The 18,247-nt window shown below is 41.3% G+C and overlaps 2 protein-coding genes across 2 annotated transcripts in view; one reads left to right on the top strand and one right to left on the bottom strand.

Annotated features, from left to right (window-relative positions):
* The window catches only part of LOC120780684, an 82,639-nt gene extending 77,364 nt beyond the window's left edge, over window positions 1–5,275 (top strand). The window contains exon 2 of the mRNA XM_040112950.1: window positions 4,151–5,275. Coding sequence (XP_039968884.1) covers window positions 4,157–4,774 — 618 coding nt within the window. The 5' untranslated portion in view covers window positions 4,151–4,156 and the 3' untranslated portion in view covers window positions 4,775–5,275. The remainder of the gene's footprint in view (window positions 1–4,150) is intronic.
* Window positions 5,276–11,149: 5,874 nt separating this feature from the next.
* LOC120780724 lies at window positions 11,150–17,621 on the bottom strand. The gene is made up of 4 exons (XM_040112983.1): window positions 17,603–17,621; window positions 17,290–17,417; window positions 11,754–11,943; window positions 11,150–11,691 (listed from the first exon to the last, which is right to left on the bottom strand). The coding sequence occupies exons 1-4, from the start codon at window positions 17,619–17,621 to the stop codon at window positions 11,531–11,533; spliced, it is 498 nt and encodes a 165-aa protein (XP_039968917.1). The 3' UTR covers window positions 11,150–11,530.
* Window positions 17,622–18,247: the final 626 nt, after the last annotated feature.

The raw sequence follows: 18,247 nt of genomic DNA, 5'->3' as shown, positions 1-18,247 counted from the left end.
AGCCGCGGGTTTAGTTGCAACAGCAACTCCCGACACAAAAACTCAAGAAAATTGCCAAGAGACACCATGTTGTTCAAAGGCATTAAAAACTCAAACGCTACACAGCGAAAATCATAGTAGAGTACTACTACCCACGGCAGTTGTCTCCATCGAACATTGAGGAGAACTGTTCAAACTAAGAGCCCTAATAGACCAAGGATCGCAACGATCATTCATAGCGTCTAGGGCACAAAATAGGCTAAAACTGCCAACAAAACATGCCAACTATGAAATTACGGGAATGGGCGGACGAGTAGTACAAAACTCAAGTAAGATTTGCCCCATTACCCTAATTTCCCCCAAAGCGGATAAGCGCATTCAAGCAAATGCTATTGTCTTACCGCAACTAACAAACATGCTTCCAAGCTATCAAATAAATAACAAGCATTGGGATAAAATTTCACACCTGACGCTAGCAGATCCCAACTGCAACACACCAGCTCAAATAGACGTCCTAATAGACAGCGACCTTATACCGCAAATCATATTAGAAGGTGTTGAAAAAATTTCGAAAACACTACTGGCGCAAAATACCATTTTCGGATGGGTCCTAAGTGGACTAGTTGCGGAACCAGTCACAGCCATGACAACTCAAGTTGAGGAAATCTCAAATGAGTACCTCAATTCACAATTGAGAAAATTTTGGGAGGTAGAAGAACTCCCCCCCATTTCAATTACAACACCTGAAGATCAGTATTGTGAAGACTTTTACAAAGCCACAACCACTCGATCAGATAATGGTCGGTATGTCGTACGACTACCACTAAAACAACAATTTCCAGACACACTCGCCTTAGGTCACTCTCGCACCTCTGCAATACAGCAGTTTCTAAGTATGGAGAAAAACCTACTTAGAAAAGGTGAGCTTAAACAAGATTATGATGGTGTCGTGGAAGAATACCTTCATTTAGATCACATGGAGGAAGTAAGCCCATGTGAAAAAATCATAAGAGGCAAATATTATTCTTTCTACTTGCCACATCGTGCAGTAGTGAAGCCTGAGAAAAAAACAACAAAAGTTCGAGTTGTCTTCAATGCCTCACGATCCACGAGCTCGGGTAATTCCCTAAATGATATTCTATTTACGGGACCCACGCTCCAACCAGATTTAATGCTCCTCATATTAAATTGGCGTATATACAAATACGTATTCAATGGGGATGTCGAAAAGATGTATCGACAAATACTGGTACATAAAGAGGATCAAGATTTTCAGCGGATTATTTTCCGAAAATCTGCCAACAGTCCACTACGTGACTTTAAATTGAAAACAGTTACCTTTGGCGTAAACTGTGCCCCATATCTAGCCATTCGTACACTACACGAACTGGCAGAAGACACAAAGCCAGAATTTCCACTGGCAACACAAGTCTTAAAAACGCAAACGTATGTAGACGATATCCTGTCTGGAAGCCACAGTCTTCCACAAGCATACGAGACCTTATCACAGGTAATAAATGCCCTCAATACAGCAGGATTTCTTTTAAAAAAGATTACAGCCAATCACCCAAATATTTTAAAAAATATTCCAAAAGACAATTTGTTGGATACTAATTTCCTTATATTTGAAAAGGAAAGTACAACAAAAACACTAGGCATCCAATGGAATGCGATATCGGACCAGTTTTCATACACGACTGAGTCCATATCCGCATTATCCGCTGTTACAAAACGCCAAATTCTCTCCTCGGTGGCAAAACTTTTTGACCCCGCAGGATGGCTTTCGCCAATTATGATACAAGCGAAAATTCTGATCCAAGAATTATGGCTAGACGGAACCGACTGGGACGAACAAGTGAAACCTCTTCGCTTAGAAAAATGGTCCCAGTTCGCTAATAATTTGAACGACATCTCGAAGATACAAATTCCACGGTGGGTAAACTATTCCCCCGAATACAAAGTGGAACTACACGGTTTCTGCGACGCCTCTGAAAAGGCATATTGTGCCACTATTTATGTGCGCACACAAAACGATATTGCAACTACAAGCCACTTGCTGGCGGCAAAAGCAAAAGTCGCACCTCTAAAAACGATAAGTCTCCCACGACTTGAACTCTGTGGCGCTCTGCTACTAGCAAAGCTAGCTTCAATGGTGCAGACCCACTTAAATATGGCGAAATATAGATTATATTTATGGTCCGATTCCGAGATAGTTCTAGCCTGGTTAGAAAAACCACCACATGCGTGGAAAACTTATATTTCTAACCGAACATCTGAAGTACTTGACCTAGTAGGATCAGCCACTTGGCGTCACGTAGCCAGTGCTGACAATCCTGCTGATTTAGGTACAAGAGGATGCAAACCTCTGCATCTCGCCACCTCCACCCTCTGGTGGAATGGCCCCGATGGTTAACAGAATCTCCCGATTCTTGGCCACAATCGCCCATGCGCAACATACTTGCCCCAGAAAGTCGTAAAATCGACACTTATCATGCAACACTGGATGACACTGACATCCTTGAACGATTTTCATCGTTCCCCGAGCCCTCCGGGTAGTTGCCTATATGCTCAAGTTTTTAGAGCGGCTCAAACTTAAAGTTAAAGGAGCAACTTATCTCCATTGCGATAAATTGACGCACCAAGACTTACAAAAAGCAAAGGTCGCTCTTATCGCATCAACCCAAACGCGCTACTTCAGACGCGATATAGAACTACTAAGAGAATCGAAGCCTATTGGTAAAAAGAGCTCACTCTTAGTTCTAAACCCATTTCTAGATACGAAGGGTTTGCTTCGTGCGAATGGTCGGCTTGCTAATTCAAGCCTAACGTACAATGAACGCCACCCTATAATTATATCCACATACTAATGCTCCATGCCGAACATCGCCTCATGCAACATATGGTTCGCCAAGAGTTATGTATACCCCGACTTAAGCCCCAAATAGAAAAGTGCATTTTCATGTGCAAAATCTGCACTATGCAAATGCGATCGCAGATTATGGCAGCACTTCCACTTGAACGCTGCAATTTTGCTCTACCTTTCACCACTACAGGTGTAGATTTTGCTGGGCCTTTTATGATAAAGGCATCCATGCTAAGGTCTCCTACCCTCATGAAAGGCTATGTGGCTGTTTTTGTCTGTTTCACGACAAAAGCAGTACACCTTGAGCTATGTACGAATCTGACGACGGAGGCTTTTCTGGCGGCTTTTGCTCGTTTTGTCGGACGACGAGGCTTTCCATCAAAAGTCATGAGCGATAATGGTAAAACATTTATCGGAGCCCAAAGAGCCACAGAAAAACAATTTGTGGATTTCATGAAACAAGTCTCACCGGACATTGTACAAAAATATGCTCCCCAAGGTATCAATTGGCAGTTTATCCCCCCAAGCGCTCCACATATGGGTGGCTTATGGGAATCTGCCGTAAAAAGCTTCAAATCTCATTTTAAAAAGATAGCTGGCAACCATAAATTTAATTACGAAGAATTCACGACCCTCTTAATTAGAATTGAAGCCGTTCTTAACTCACGGCCTCTCGCTGCACTCTCGCAAGATCCCTCAGACTTTACTGCCCTCACACCAGGGCATTTTCTTAAAGGAGCGCCCATTCTGGCCACACCTGAGCCAGGCGTGGAGTCGCTTTCCTTATTAAATCGTTGGGAAAGAATAAAAATTCTCCATCATGACTTCAGTCGCCGATGGAAAGATGATTATTTAAAGGACCTCCACAGAAGGTACCGATGGAAAATCACAGAAAATGCGCCTAAGCTTGGAGATTGTGTCTTAATCAATGACGATTGTCTCCCCCCTACCGAATGGCGGCTTGGCCGCATGGAGAAGCTCTACTACGGCTCCGACGGTCATATTCGCGTAGTCGATCTCCGTACACAATCGGGAACGCTAACCAGACCGCTCGTTAAATTATGCTTTTTGCCAACCGCAGATAAAATCGCAACGTAACCGCAACTAAAAAACAAAGAAATCCACAAAAAAATATAATAATGAACTCACCCACTATAAATAAATACCCACCAAAACCAAAAAAAAAACAAACGGGTCGATCCACATGACGACTCATTCGTGCCACATCACGTGGTACCAGCGCCCATATGATTATACATATACACAAATATATGTATATAATAATTAACCATACTATTTTCTTAACAGATTAATATGGACGCCGAGATGCCAATTGCGCCTACGCCCACTGTGCGTTCCGCCGTCACGGTTCCGCGCCCTAGAGCTACCCCAGTAGCAGCGCCGCGCACAACCATCGCTGCCGCACCTCCCCGAGAGGCTCCATCGGCTCCACGCAGTGAGCCGCAAGCAATAGGTTCAGCGCAGCCACAGCGTCAATGCGTGCTGTGTCGACGACGACATCGGTTGCCACACTGTGGCATCTTCAAGGGGATGACACCTCAGCAACGCCAACAGGTCGCCCAGGCCCACGGCCATTGTTTGAATTGTCTGGCGCCTACTCATCTAACGAGCGAATGCACCACCGGGTATCAGTGCCAGGTGTGTATGGGTCACCATCACACGATGTTCCACCGCAGTACCGGACCCGACGTCGAACGTCATCATGCCCCTCGCGGCCGTACTGCCAGCCGACGAATCCCGCGATCGCAACCGCGAAGGCAAGCCTTCCCTTCGGAGGAGTCCCGTGCCTGGCGCCATCATCCCCATGCCACCCCGCATCGAAGGCGCCATCCTAGGCCGCAAGCGCGTCGTAAGACAGGCCTCAGCAACGTTGTTGCAACACTGCAACAACTTCAGAGGCTACTAGGCTAGATACTCGCCTAGGGGGGCCAGGATGTATAAATGAGCATCCTCCCCCGGACATCCACCCACACACCACATCAACTCAACTTCACAACACTGACACGCACCGTCACCATACTCACCTCACCAATCATCACAGCTTACAATCCACATTCCACTACACGCCAACCACCCACATCACACCAGCTGATTCCACACACAAAAGGAGAAAAAAGGAACCAAAAGGAGATCAGCAACTTCACTTCGTTTTGGATCTCAGTAGCGACTTCTACTCGTGTGGAATATTGTCCCGGAACCTTTTAATAATTTTTATATTTTTTTTACCGATACTTTATACTCATGTATTACACAAAACCGCATTAAATACACAAGTTTGTATATATACATCAACTCGCAAAAACTGTCTTAAATATACCCGTTTACCCATCTATACATACATATACCTAAATTTGAAGTACGAAAAAGAAAAAGGTGAGTGCGTGCAAGATTCACATACATACACAACTACCAAGCCCCTGATGTAACCAAGTGAGCGTATTCATACTATTTCTTCTTCTTCTTAATTGGCGTAGAAACCGCTTAAGCGATTATAGCCGAGTTAAGAACAGCGCGCCAGTCGTTTCTTCTTTTCGCTACGTGGCGCCAATTGGATATTCCAAGTGAAGCCAGGTCCTTCTCCACTTGGTCCTTCCAACGGAGTGGAGGTCTTCCTCTTCCTCTGCTTCCCCCGGCGGGTACTGCGTCGAATATTTTCAGAGCTGGAGTGTTTTCGTCCATCCGGACAACATGACCTAGCCAGCGTATCCGCTGTCTTTTAATTCGCTGAACTATGTCGATGTCGTCGTATATCTCGTACAGCTCATCGTTCCATCGAATGCGGTATTCGCCGTGGCTAACGCGCAAAGGACCATAAATCTTTCGCAGAACTTTTCTCTCGAAAACTCGCAACGTCGACTCATCCGTTGTTGACATCGTCCAAGACTCTGCACCATACAGAAGGACGGGAATTATGAGTGACTTATAGAGTTTGGTTTTTGTTTGTCGAGAGAGGACTTTACTATTTGGTCGTAGTTTATTAAATGCATATATGTATGTACATATAAAAAACGTAAACAGTTTGGTACAATATACATATGTATATATCGATATACATATACCAAATTAATTGTATAGTTCCGAATGCCGACATAATCTCAAATTTGTGAGACACTCAGGAACAGTTGTTTATTAGCACATACTTTCCAGCAATACCTCTGACCAAAAACAAACATATATACATATATGCAAAATTTCGTACCTTTATATACGTAATATATACCAAATACATTTACAAAGTGCACACGCGAGCATACCTGCAGATTAACAATTCTGATTACATATTTTACTAAAAAAGTAAAGTCAAAATTAGCGCATAACTAAACGCTGCTAAATTTATTTTAACTTAAAACTCAAATATACAAAACGCTCATGTAGACAACAATTTTTAATGTGAAAAATATATATTAAAGCTTACGTACATACATATACATACATATATACTATATGTCCATATATTAAAACATACATATATACATACATATCTTTTCAAAGTCCGAATTGGCAAATATCCGGCAATACCTCTTGTTCTTTGGCAAACAAACACAAGCAGGATTGCATACAAAAAGCGAATTGATCTCTCTAACGAGCTCTCAATTGCTTAAGAATAAAAACATAATTATAAATACATACAAACAAATACCAATGTAAAAAGCGCATTGATCTCTTCAACGAGCTCTCAATCGCACAAAGCGTAAGTACATATGTATATACAAGTCCGAGTATTAGGGTGTACCTAAATACAAAATATTCGGACATCAAATATTTTAATATATAAACACGCGGTTTAATAGTAATTAACAATTCAAAATAAAATATAAATAAAATAATACCATTGCAAGTAAATACAAAACGATATTAATAGAATATACGTTTGTGCCGATATAATCCGAAAAAACTCTTTCCTTTATTTAAAAGAGTATACAATTTATTACACTATATCGCATCGATTAGATACTACAAATCGAAAAAATTTAATTCATTTCGACAAATAATTTATATATAAATATATAAAATAACAAATAAATATTTTTTATAATATAACAAAAATGGTCAATAACAAAAATCAAAGTACACCTGGAGCTACACGCTCAAAACAGGTTGCTAGATTTATTTCAGAAAGTGACAGTTTAACAAGATACTGCATCAGATTTGCCTCTTCACCGATTCACGAAAACTCGGAATCTTTACTAGAAATCAAAAATATAAATCTCAACAATTTTTGGATTCGACTCCAAGCGGCTTATGACGCCATAGTAGAATCTGACGATTCAGATCTACCTCAAAATTTTAAATCATTGGCTTACGATACTTACAAAAACTGCTTAGACCAGTTCGAAGAAACAAAAGCTATGATCTCCGATCAACTAAAGCTCATTAAAACAATTGCACCTACTCTCCACAGTAGAGAAGAGCTGCCACAAATAGACAGTCAAAAGGCAAGTTCAGGCATCCATCTCGAGGTGCCCGCATGTGACACAGAAACATTCTATGGAGGTTATGAAGAATGGCCGTCCTTCCGGGACATGTTTACAGCCGTTTACATCAATCATCCAGAATTATCAAAAGCACAAAAATTGTATCACCTCCGATACAAGACAAAAGGTCAAGCAGGCGTCATAGTAAAACAGTTCGCTCTTAATGACGATAATTTCAATTTGGCTTGGGAAGCTCTAAAAGCTAGATATGAAAACGACAGAATACTGGTCGATAAGCAAGTAACGACACTAATGAATTTGCCAAAAATTAAGAAAGGAACAAGTGCAGAATTCATCAAACTAGAATCCACTATTTCAAATTGTTTGTCGATTCTATCGACACTAAATATTCCCACAGACAGCTGGGACCCAATTCTGGTAAACATTTGCACCGCAGCATTACCAGAAAAGTCGTTACTTCTATGGGAGCAGTCGCTCTCATCACGAAAAAAGTGCCCAATGTGGCAACAAATGAAAGATTTTCTCACCACCCAATATGAAATCGCGGAAAGGTTAGAAGAAAAAATAATCAAAACTAAGAACAAACACGATCAAAATGGAAGCTTAAATAGACCCCAAGTTAGTAACAAAAACAATTTAAGCAAAAACTTTCACAAAACGCAATCGTTCACATCTGAACAACGAAAACATACGTCATGCGAACTATGTAAAAGAAGGCATAAACTTAAATCTTGCGAGAGGTTTAAAAACTTAAAAGTTAGCGAACGAAATAATTTTGTCAGGTCAAAAAGACTTTGCACAAATTTCCTGTCACATGCGCATACATTTACAAATTGCAAAAGCAAATTTAAATGCTTATATTGTCATAAAAGACACCATACAATGCTTCATTATAGCACATATCCCCTATCACACCAAAAAAGGGCGCATATTAAAAAACCACGGGTTTAATTGCAAAAGCAAATCCCAAAACCCAAAACTGTAAAAATTGCCGAGAGACACCATGTTGCTTAAAGGCACAAAAAACTCAAACGCTGCATAGCCAAACACAAAGTGGACTAGTTACAGAACTAGTTACCACCACACCAACTCAAGTTGAGAAAAAATCACATCAATGCCTTAATTCACAATTAAGGAAATTTTAAGAGATAGGGAAACTTCCCCGAATAACAAACAAAATTATAAAAGATCAGTATTGTGAGCACTTCTCTAAAGCCACAACTACTCGATCAAATAATGGCCGGTATGTCGTACGACAACCAATAGAGCCACAATTTTCTAATACCCCACAAATTGGTACAAAAACAAAGTCAGAGTTACCTCTGACGGTCCCTATATTAAAAGTTCATACAACTTTCGGCCCCGCAGGATGGCTTTCGCCAAAAATGAGAAAAAATCCATTCTGAACAAATCCTAGAGCGGTGGCGGGCTACTACTTGCAAAATTAGTGCATACGCACATAAATATTACTCATAATAAAATGATCCAAAAGGTCGAATCATATTCGCATCTACATAAGCGCTCCTCACATTGGTTACTAATGGGAGTCAGCTATACTAAGCATTAATTAATTATGAAGAATTCTCTACTACGAGTCGAAGTCGTTCTCCATTCACGGCCACTCTCTCGCAAGATCCCTCTAACTCCAGTGCTAAGGAGTACCCATTCTGGCTATACCTGAGCCAGGCGTGGAGTTACTATCCTTCATAAGCCGAGAATAAATAAAATGCATACAATTGCCGATAATACAGGAAAGGCGAACAATAAACAACCGGTATACCAAACCGATAAAATAAGAAATAGTACATATATAACCGCTAGTAAAATAAATAAAAGCAAACAATTTTTTTACTATAATAATAAGTCGCCAAAACACGCAAAAGAAAATTACTACCTCAAGCATCACTACTTACATAAAATACATATTTATATTAAAACCAAAATCGCTTTTTACAGCTTATATTCTGGAACCTCAGCTACTTCGCCAATAGTAAGCAAATGTATACTTTGAATAAGCAAACATAAAAAACTCATACGCAATACTAGGCAAAATATTCGCCTAGGGGGCCCAGGATGTTTAAATGAGTTAAGCATCCCCCCACTCTACCTGGGAAAAACTGGCGCACCCTAGCAAGACAGCATAATACACCACATCCGATGGCACCATCCACTTACATCACCACACCACACCAACACAACTCACCACACCTGTACCCACTCAACAAAAAGGATGGACAACGGGACAGGAGACTCAATTCGTTCTAAGCACTTCGTTACAAACCTTCATTAATATTAAATTCGCATATACACTGCCTACGCTACTCTATCGCGATTCTACATTGTGATCTCGATAAGTGGAAAATAAATTGTATTAGAATTCTCGCCGCCCCGCTCGTCGACATATATTTTTTATTAACATTTACGTTAAAATTTATAATACAAAAAATTATAATTTCCTTCATCAAATTGTCGAAATACAAACAAAATTTATTTTATCCTACATAAATTGTGTACCCTTTTATTCACATTGTATCGTCGGCGATCAGTTGAGGACGGCGGACGATCTGTAGATGTCAAGATAAAAGGACAAGATTTTCATGTAGACAATCGTTGGATTGTGCCGTTCTCGCCCATAAAGTACATATGTAAATATGTTAACAAAGGTAGCGACATGGCCATGTTCGCAGTAACAAACACAAATGATGAAGTGTCTCACTATCAGATGGGTCGCTATGTAAGCAGCAAGGAGGCTATTTGGCGCATATTTTCGTTTGCAATTCATGAAAGACATCCCACTGTATTGCATTTGGCAGTTCATTTAGAAAATGGACAACGAGTGTATTTCAACCCAAACAACGCTGTGGATAGAGCGGCACGTCAATTTGTGCAACTGATCAATTCGCTCGCACTTCGCTGTATGCTGATATGGAACGCATCATCAAAGTCTTTTCAGCGTCGTAAACAAAGAACACCATTTGAAGGATATGAAAATGTATTTGCCACAGATGCTATAGGCCGTACATATACAGTACATCCTAATAACGATGAATGTTATTATCTTAGATTGTTATTGGTGAATGTTCCTGGTCCGACATCTTTTCAACAATTGCGAACAGTTGATGGACATCTGTGGGCGACTTACCGTGAGGCGTGTCAATTATTACGGTTGCTTGAAAACGATTCGCATTGGGATGATACGCTCAAGAATTCCGTGATATCTTCATCGCCGCATCAAATTCGCACACTGTTTGCGATTATAATATCGACATGTTTCCCCTCAAATCCGAATGATTTGTGGATGAAATATGGGGATGACATGTCTGAGGATGTGTTGCATCGCGTGCGTTGTGAAACTTTGAATCCTACATTGGAAATTACGGCAGAGATTTACAATGACACATTGATCATAATAGAAGATATGTGTTTTTTGATGGCAAATAAAGTATTGTCGTGTTTGGGCCTGACAGCACCCAATCGTGCTATGCAAGATGTATTAAACGGGGAATGTTTAGTTTAGTATCTCATTTTGAAGAGGTTTTGCGCAAAGGGGGAGGGGGCTGGGGGCTTTCTACCCCCCTCATTTGAAAGGTAATGAATGGAGCTTTTGAATAATAGCACCCTTCCCCTCCTAGGACCACGGGGGGCTCTAGGGCAGCCTCCTGAAAATGGTGTAAAATCGTAGTTTTTCGATACAATTTTCAGTAATTATTATAAAATTTATGTATTTTTACGCATCGAGTGACTCTATGTTTAGTATTTTTATTATTTCAATGAATTAAAGTGGAAATCCACTTTATTTAAATAATAAAAACACTGAAAACTAAAAATTGTATATGTATCAGTAATAATGCATACAAGTAGTTGAAGTACCAAGATAACCCAACCAACCATTTAAACAAGACCCTCTAAATAATAAAATTGTGTTTTCATTTGTATGTTTTAGTTTTTTTATTTCGTGTTATACAAGTATTTAATAACACCCAGTAAAGCATTAAATGGATCTGTATTTTTTTTTTTGCATTTCCCGCCTCCATAAAAACTCTACTATAACATCAGCAAAGTTTGCCGGATTATTATAGTTGTCTTTGTAAAAAAATCTCTTTACCACACGCCAATGAGACTCAATTCTTTGTGTGTTTGTGCCATCCTCGGCGATAAAGGGATTGCCAGGGTCACTATGGTTAACCTTTTTATGGATGTAACCATATTCAGGGAGGCATTCGTATGCGCGCTAAAAATCTGTTTTTATAGTTGTTCCTTCTCGTACATTTTTGCGAATAAGAGGGATGAGGACCTCAGCGGAACGTACGTTGTCCGGGCATACCTCCAGTCTGAGGTCCTCACTGCCATCCTCTATCATACCCAGGACCCAATGCCCTTCTACGCGTCTTCCTGAAAAAAAGAAAAGTATTTGAATAAACATAATTGCATTATATATAAATTATTATTATTACCTTTGTTGTATTTGCGTTTTCCGAATTTACTTTCGTCAATCTGCACTACCTTTCCTGGACCACCAATCTTCCCTTTGAATTTTTGGTGGTCTAACTGAAATAAAACTACTGCTACCCTGCAGTAGCTATACCAGTCGGAGATAGTGGCAGATGAGAATTTCTTTTCAACGCTCGCATAGTCATCCCTATAGGTAGGTAGGTAGGTAGGAGTGCAGCCCCATCGGGCTCAATTAGCACTTGATGTGCCATTTTGATACACTATTCGTAGAACCTCCTGTATCTGCTATTACGTTTCACCTTCTCTCTCAAACCATTTTGAGGTTTCGATGAAACTACTTATGTCCGATATGCTTTTGGTGGAAATCCATTCAAGGTTTGGTGCTTGGTGGATTCCGAGTGTTTTGTGTCGGATCTGTGCTAGAGCTGGGCATTCGCAGAGAAAGTGGAAGATTGTTTCCTTGTTCCCTGCTACTCCGCAGCCACGGCAGATGTCGTTGTAGGGCAATCCCATTTTGGACGCATGTTCCCCAAATGGCCAGTGTCCTGTTGTGGTAGCTGTTACTGTGTAAATATTTTTTCTTGACCTATTTAATAAGTCATTGGTTCTTTTCCTGTCATATGTTGGCCATAATTGTTTAGTTATGACGCATTTTGTAATGTTTTTCCACCTGTTGTTTGCAATTTGCTGAAATTGTCTATTGATCTCTCTTTTTATCGATCCTAGCGGGCTTGGTATTAGCTCCGTCATGGATGCATTGAGGAAAGCTCCTGCCTTTGCCAACTCGTCTGCTTTTTCGTTACCGAAAATGTTCCTGTGGCCGGGAACCCAGATCAAGTTTAGCTGGAGCTTGTCTTTTATTGAGCTTAGTGCTCTCTTGCAGTTGTGAACTGTACTGGAATTTGTCATGGGTGAAGACAATGCCAGGAGGGCCGCCTGGCTGTCCGTAAATATAGTTGCTTTATGTATATTCCCGTGGTTTTCTAATAGAACTTCGCAGGCTTTTCTATGCCTAGTACTTCTGCTTGGAAGATGCTAGCCGAGTTCGGTAGACGTATAGAGAGAGATATGCCTAGATCAGCGGAGAATACCCCCGTGCCTACTCCACAGTCCATTTTGGACCCGTCGGTATAGATTGAGGTGGTATCTTCCTCTGCCATTGAACCTCTTCTCCATTCTCGTCTAGATGGTATCCTCACCTGGAAGTGTCTATTGAAATCCAGCTTTGGGAGAATGTAGTCTGATTTATTAATAGTGAACTTCTTTAGAATTACACTATGTCCGTAGTTCTGCTGATTCCAACCTCCCAATTCTTTTTATTCTTATCGCCGCAATAGCTGCTGTTTTGTGAATAAAAATGTCCATTGGTAGTTGATGCAGGATCACATTGAGCGCATCAGTCGGACATGACCTGATTGCACCCGTAACACCCGCACATGCTGCTCTTTGTATTCCATTTAATTTTCTAATATTGTATTGTTTGTTTAGCGCTGGCCACCATACCAGAGCTCCATATGTAAGTATAGGTCTTATGACAGCCGTATACATCCACATGATTATACTTGGTTTAAGGCCCCAATTCTTGTTTACGATTTTCTTACAAGTATAGTAGGCCATGTATGCTTTATTTATTCTTTTTTCTATATTAATTTTCCAGGACAGGTTGGTGTCAATCTCCACCCCCAAGTATTTAGCTGTGGGGGATAGAGTGAGTGTAGTACCGTTTAGTACCGGAAGTTGAAACTGAGGTATTTTGGTTCTGCTAGTGAATAGCATCAGTTCTGTTTTGTTCGGGTTAACTCCTAGACCATTGTTTTTAGCCCATAGGTTTAACCTACGAAGTGCTCTTTCCATAATCTCGCTGACTGTTGAAGGAAACATGCCTGAGACCAACAACACTATATCGTCTGCATACGCTACTGCTTTCACTCCTCCGCCGTTTAGTTGGAGTAGTATTTCGTTCAGCGCTGCAACCCATAGAAGCGGAGAGAGGACCCCCCCTTGAGGCGTTCCTCTACTCACATAGCTTGTTTGTGTTGCAGCGCCGTTTGAAGCTATAATCTTCCTATTCTCAAGCATCTATAGTATCCATCTGCACACAGTGTCATCTATCCCACCATGTGCCAGAGAATTAATTATCGCATTTACTTCTATGTTGTTGAAGGCGCCCTCTATGTCTAGAAATGCAGCCATGGTGTATTGTTTGTGATGTAGTGATTTTTCAATTACACTTATCACCTCGTGAAGGGCGGTTTCGGTTGATCGGCCCTTCATGTACGCATGTTGGGACTTCGATAACTTCTCCGCCATTATTGTTCTTCCGTGTAGATCTATTAGCCTTTCTAGTACCTTCAGCATAAAGGAGGTAAGGCTTATAGGTCTAAAATCCTTGGCATTCTCGTGTGTTCTTCTGCCTGGTTTTGGGAGAAACACAACTTTACTTCTTTTCCAACTTCTTGGGATGTAAGATAGTTGTATGCTTGCTTTGTATATATTTTCTAGCCTTAGAACCATTGGTTCTACCAGTTTTTGCAGCATTATGGGCATAATCCCGTCAGGACCTGCCGCTTTATATATGGTGCAAAACTATTTATGGCGTATTTGATTTTTCTTTTGTCTACTATTTGGCTTCGATAGTCAGCTGCGTTCAGCGGTGGTTCTGGTTGAACCCTCGTTGAAGGTATTTGCTGACTCCCGGGGAAGTGCGTTGTGATTAGTACCTCCAGAGACTCTTTTGCCGAGGAGGTCCAATCACTTCCCTCCGCCCTAATGTAGGCAGTATTAATATGATCTTTGGATAGCATTTTACTCAGCCTGGCGGCTTCTGTGCAACTTTCTATCGATGCACAGAAAGATCGCCATGAGTCCTTTTTAGCTTTCCTGACTGCTTTTTTGTATTCTTTCATACTGTCTTTATATGGCTGCCAGATTTTGGTTCTAAAACTCTCATTGAAAGCCTTCCTTAGTTGTGTTCTCAAATTCTTGAGTTCACTGTTCCACCAAGGAAGATACTTTCTCTTTTTCAAAACTGTTAGCGGAGTAGATTTATTAAAAGTTGTGGTTAGGATTTTTTCTAACTTCTCTACTTCTGAATCTAATTCCTCAAGATTTCTGATGCTCTTATTGCCACCCTTTTCAAGACATTTTGTTGCTATACTGGTAAATTTTCCCCATGCCGTTCTTCTAGGGTTCCGGTAAGTGAGAGGCGCACTGTACTTCTCGCGGATGCTGAAGAGTATCCAGGAGTGATCCGACATGGAAGGCTCATCGGATACCCTCCAGTTATCCACAACGAGACTGTATGTGTCTGTTGATAGCGTGAGGTCAAGCACTTCCTCCCACCCCGGAAACCTATCCGAGCTTGGGAAAATAAAAGTTGGCTTATCGCCCTTGTTGCAAATACTTAGATTACTATTCAAAATGTACTGCAAGAGTGACGCACCTCTGGTGTTTATACTGGAGCTACCCCATACGGTGTGCCTTGCGTTTGCATCACACCCTATTAGGACATCTTCCTTCCTGTTCTCCTCTACTAGTCTGGTGAGTGGGGCCGGTGGTATGTCTTCGTCATGGGCCAAGTAGGCCGAGACCAAGAAGAAGGGCTTATCCTTCTGTTCCACCTTTACCACTGTGATATCTGCTGTGCTGTAATTGGGACAAAGAAATGCATTTATACTTTTATTGATAAGAATGCATGCCCTAGGTTTACCTCTGTTCCGTGTGTAAAACAGGTTATGGTTGCTGCTGTTTAGCCCTTTAATGGTATCATCATTGACCCAGGGCTCCTGTACTAGGCTGATGTCGATGCCCCCCTCGTTCACGAGGGTTGTCAGATTCGCTGTAGCACTCTTCGAGTGCTGCAGGTTTATCTGTACGCATCTTATGTTATTGGGCATCTCGGGTTTCTTCGATGCCCACATTCTTTAGCAACTGGCTGGCGTCGTCGACCTCTTCCGTGTCGTCTTCGTCAGCCGCTTTGTCGCCTCTGGAATATTTTAGTCTGGCTTTGCGGATTCCGAAGCTGATTTTGTAGTCAGTCTTCTTCAGAGCCTCAATGGACTCATCACAAATGGCCACTAGTATTGGCTTGCTTGCTTTATTCGGTTTTTCCTCCTTGATTAGCTGCCACTCATCTATACTAGGTATAGATTTGTTCTGCAGCTTGATGCACCGCAGGAGTTTTTCGCCTGGCTCCTCTAGAGGGGGTAACCAAATGCGAGCACGAGGTTTCTTCGGAATGTCCTTGGCGGGTATAAGCCTCAATTGGAGGCCTACAAACGCGTTGCTAATTTTAGCCACACTACCCGTCAGGAAATCCAGCGACGCCTGGTCCGCGCACTTGATGACCCTGTAGCCCCTGAGGGTCTCAGAAGAGTCAAACTCCGGGTGAGGACCCGCAGGATTGTCGAGTAGGAATTTCCGTCTATGATGGCCACCTGCAGGCTATTTCTGGCAACATCGCAGAAATGCCTTGCCGTTGTTGTGCTGCTGTGTTCACCTTCGCTTCGCGTCGGGTTTTTGGGCTGGGGTACCGGCTGCCTGGTCTTTGGCTATCTTTCCTAGTATGAAGACTGCCCTCTGGTACCGGTTTTTCCTCAGCTGATTCTGGGATTTCTTGCGCTTCTTCCTGTTTTCTCCTTTAGTCGCCAGCGCACTTTGGTTGGTGCTCATGGCAGCCTTGGAGGTGGACGCTTCCTCCCTTATATCAGGGGCTTTTACTGCTGTATCTACCGGTATACTTTGGTTGGTATGTCCGGTAGTACTCTTACTCGTCTCCTGGCTGGAGGCAAGTAGCTCGTCTTCTTCGGATTCCGTAGTAGGATTCCGATAGTTCATGTCCTTAGTCGTTGCTGTTGTCATCAATTTGGTTGTTGTAGTTGATGTTGTTGTTGTTGTTGTATTATTGTTTTCGTTCATGTTTGGTCCCACGAGTAATCCGGAAAGGGTTGGTCACTCGTCCGCAGAGCCGGTATGCGGAGAGAAGGCTTTTATACCTCTGACCTCGCCCGGGCATCGGAGGGGACCGTTCGCGATCAGCTATTTATTACCCCCCGCTGACCATTCAGCCCTCGGCACGGGTACCTCGACACCTTGGCTTAGGGTGGTGTTGGTTCGGGTACCCTCATACTTCCACAATAGGAGATGGGCGTAAAACCTAGGGTTTATTCATCCATATCGCTATTGTGGGAATTATGAAGTGTCCCTCTTAGTTCGTAAAATTGGAGTGCGTTTCCTTTGGAATGCACACTTTACTCTTACTTAAGCCCCTTCGCCACGACAAGGCGACCAACTTCATAGGAGATCCTTATAAATATCTTCCCGCGTAAATCGGTGGGCAAAACAATACATCAGGTAAAACACCTGGGGAAAGCTTAGTTTGACGCCTTCAAACCACGTGCCCACTGCCCTTGAAATAAGGGACTTCGACCTACAATTGCCCCTAGAGCATTTAAAGTACCCTACTGGAGGGCGTTTGTACAATGCCATTTGCGTTTTGTGAATTACACAAAGCCGACTTTTTGGCAACAGACCGTATACCTCAGCAAATGCTACACATAATTCATGTGAGCCCAAGTATTTCACCATTTTCACTACATTCCACTGCTGTATTGTGGTAGCATCACGACACATTACTGCTGCAGCGCTCATGGATGCAATATCATCATCTTTGAAAAAATTATATATTATTTTATATAATACTGTTTTCAAAGAAAATTTCAAAGCTCCCTGAAAAGCGCCGCAGGCGAAAATTTTGAATAAAAAATCGCGCGATTTTTTATTCCAAATTTTCGTTATATGGACGTAATATATTGCCCACTTTTCAGAGAGCTAAATAACGTATTATATTTACCTGATTGGTTATTTGACATCATTATAAAGTGATTTTATTTAATTAGATTTAAAATTTCCAATTGTAAAAACACGTTTTAAATAAGGCACGCGAATATAGTATAATAAAAATTTTAATTCCATTGAAATCAATATACCGTTAATACAGAAGTAACCCAACCAACATTTTATCCATAATACTAACGTGTTACTCAATTATTAAAATATATAGCATAACCTTAATTGAGCGTGGCCTTAAGGAGCCACCCTACCACGCCCACCCCTTTTCACATGTATTAATACTTACAACCATCGATCCGAAACGAGTCCTATGTAAAGTAACCCAAATGTATATAAAACCTACCATTTTGATTCGTTGGGTTATTACTGTCTTCCTTTTGTGCTTATTTTCTTCGTCGTTTGACAGTTCATATTCAGTAATTTTGCTTACATTTCAAGGAACAGTATAACACGTAATTGAAAGCTGTTTTATTTATTAAATTGTACATAAAATTGCAACTTAAAATTCATAATTTATCATTAATTCAATTAAATATATTTCAAAGAATGTGTGTGTGTTAAATTGGTTAAATTTTTTGCAAGCAGTGCAACAAAAACCTTAAAAGAAGAGAGCCATTATTTGAGCAAATGTGAAAATGTGCGTTTA

The sequence above is a fragment of the Bactrocera tryoni genome, unplaced genomic scaffold, assembly GCF_016617805.1.
Source record: "Bactrocera tryoni isolate S06 unplaced genomic scaffold, CSIRO_BtryS06_freeze2 scaffold_25, whole genome shotgun sequence".
In the NCBI taxonomy this organism is placed as follows: domain Eukaryota; kingdom Metazoa; phylum Arthropoda; class Insecta; order Diptera; family Tephritidae; genus Bactrocera; species Bactrocera tryoni.
Note: the sequence above shows the minus strand (reverse complement) of the source record. Positions and strands in the feature narration are given on the sequence as shown.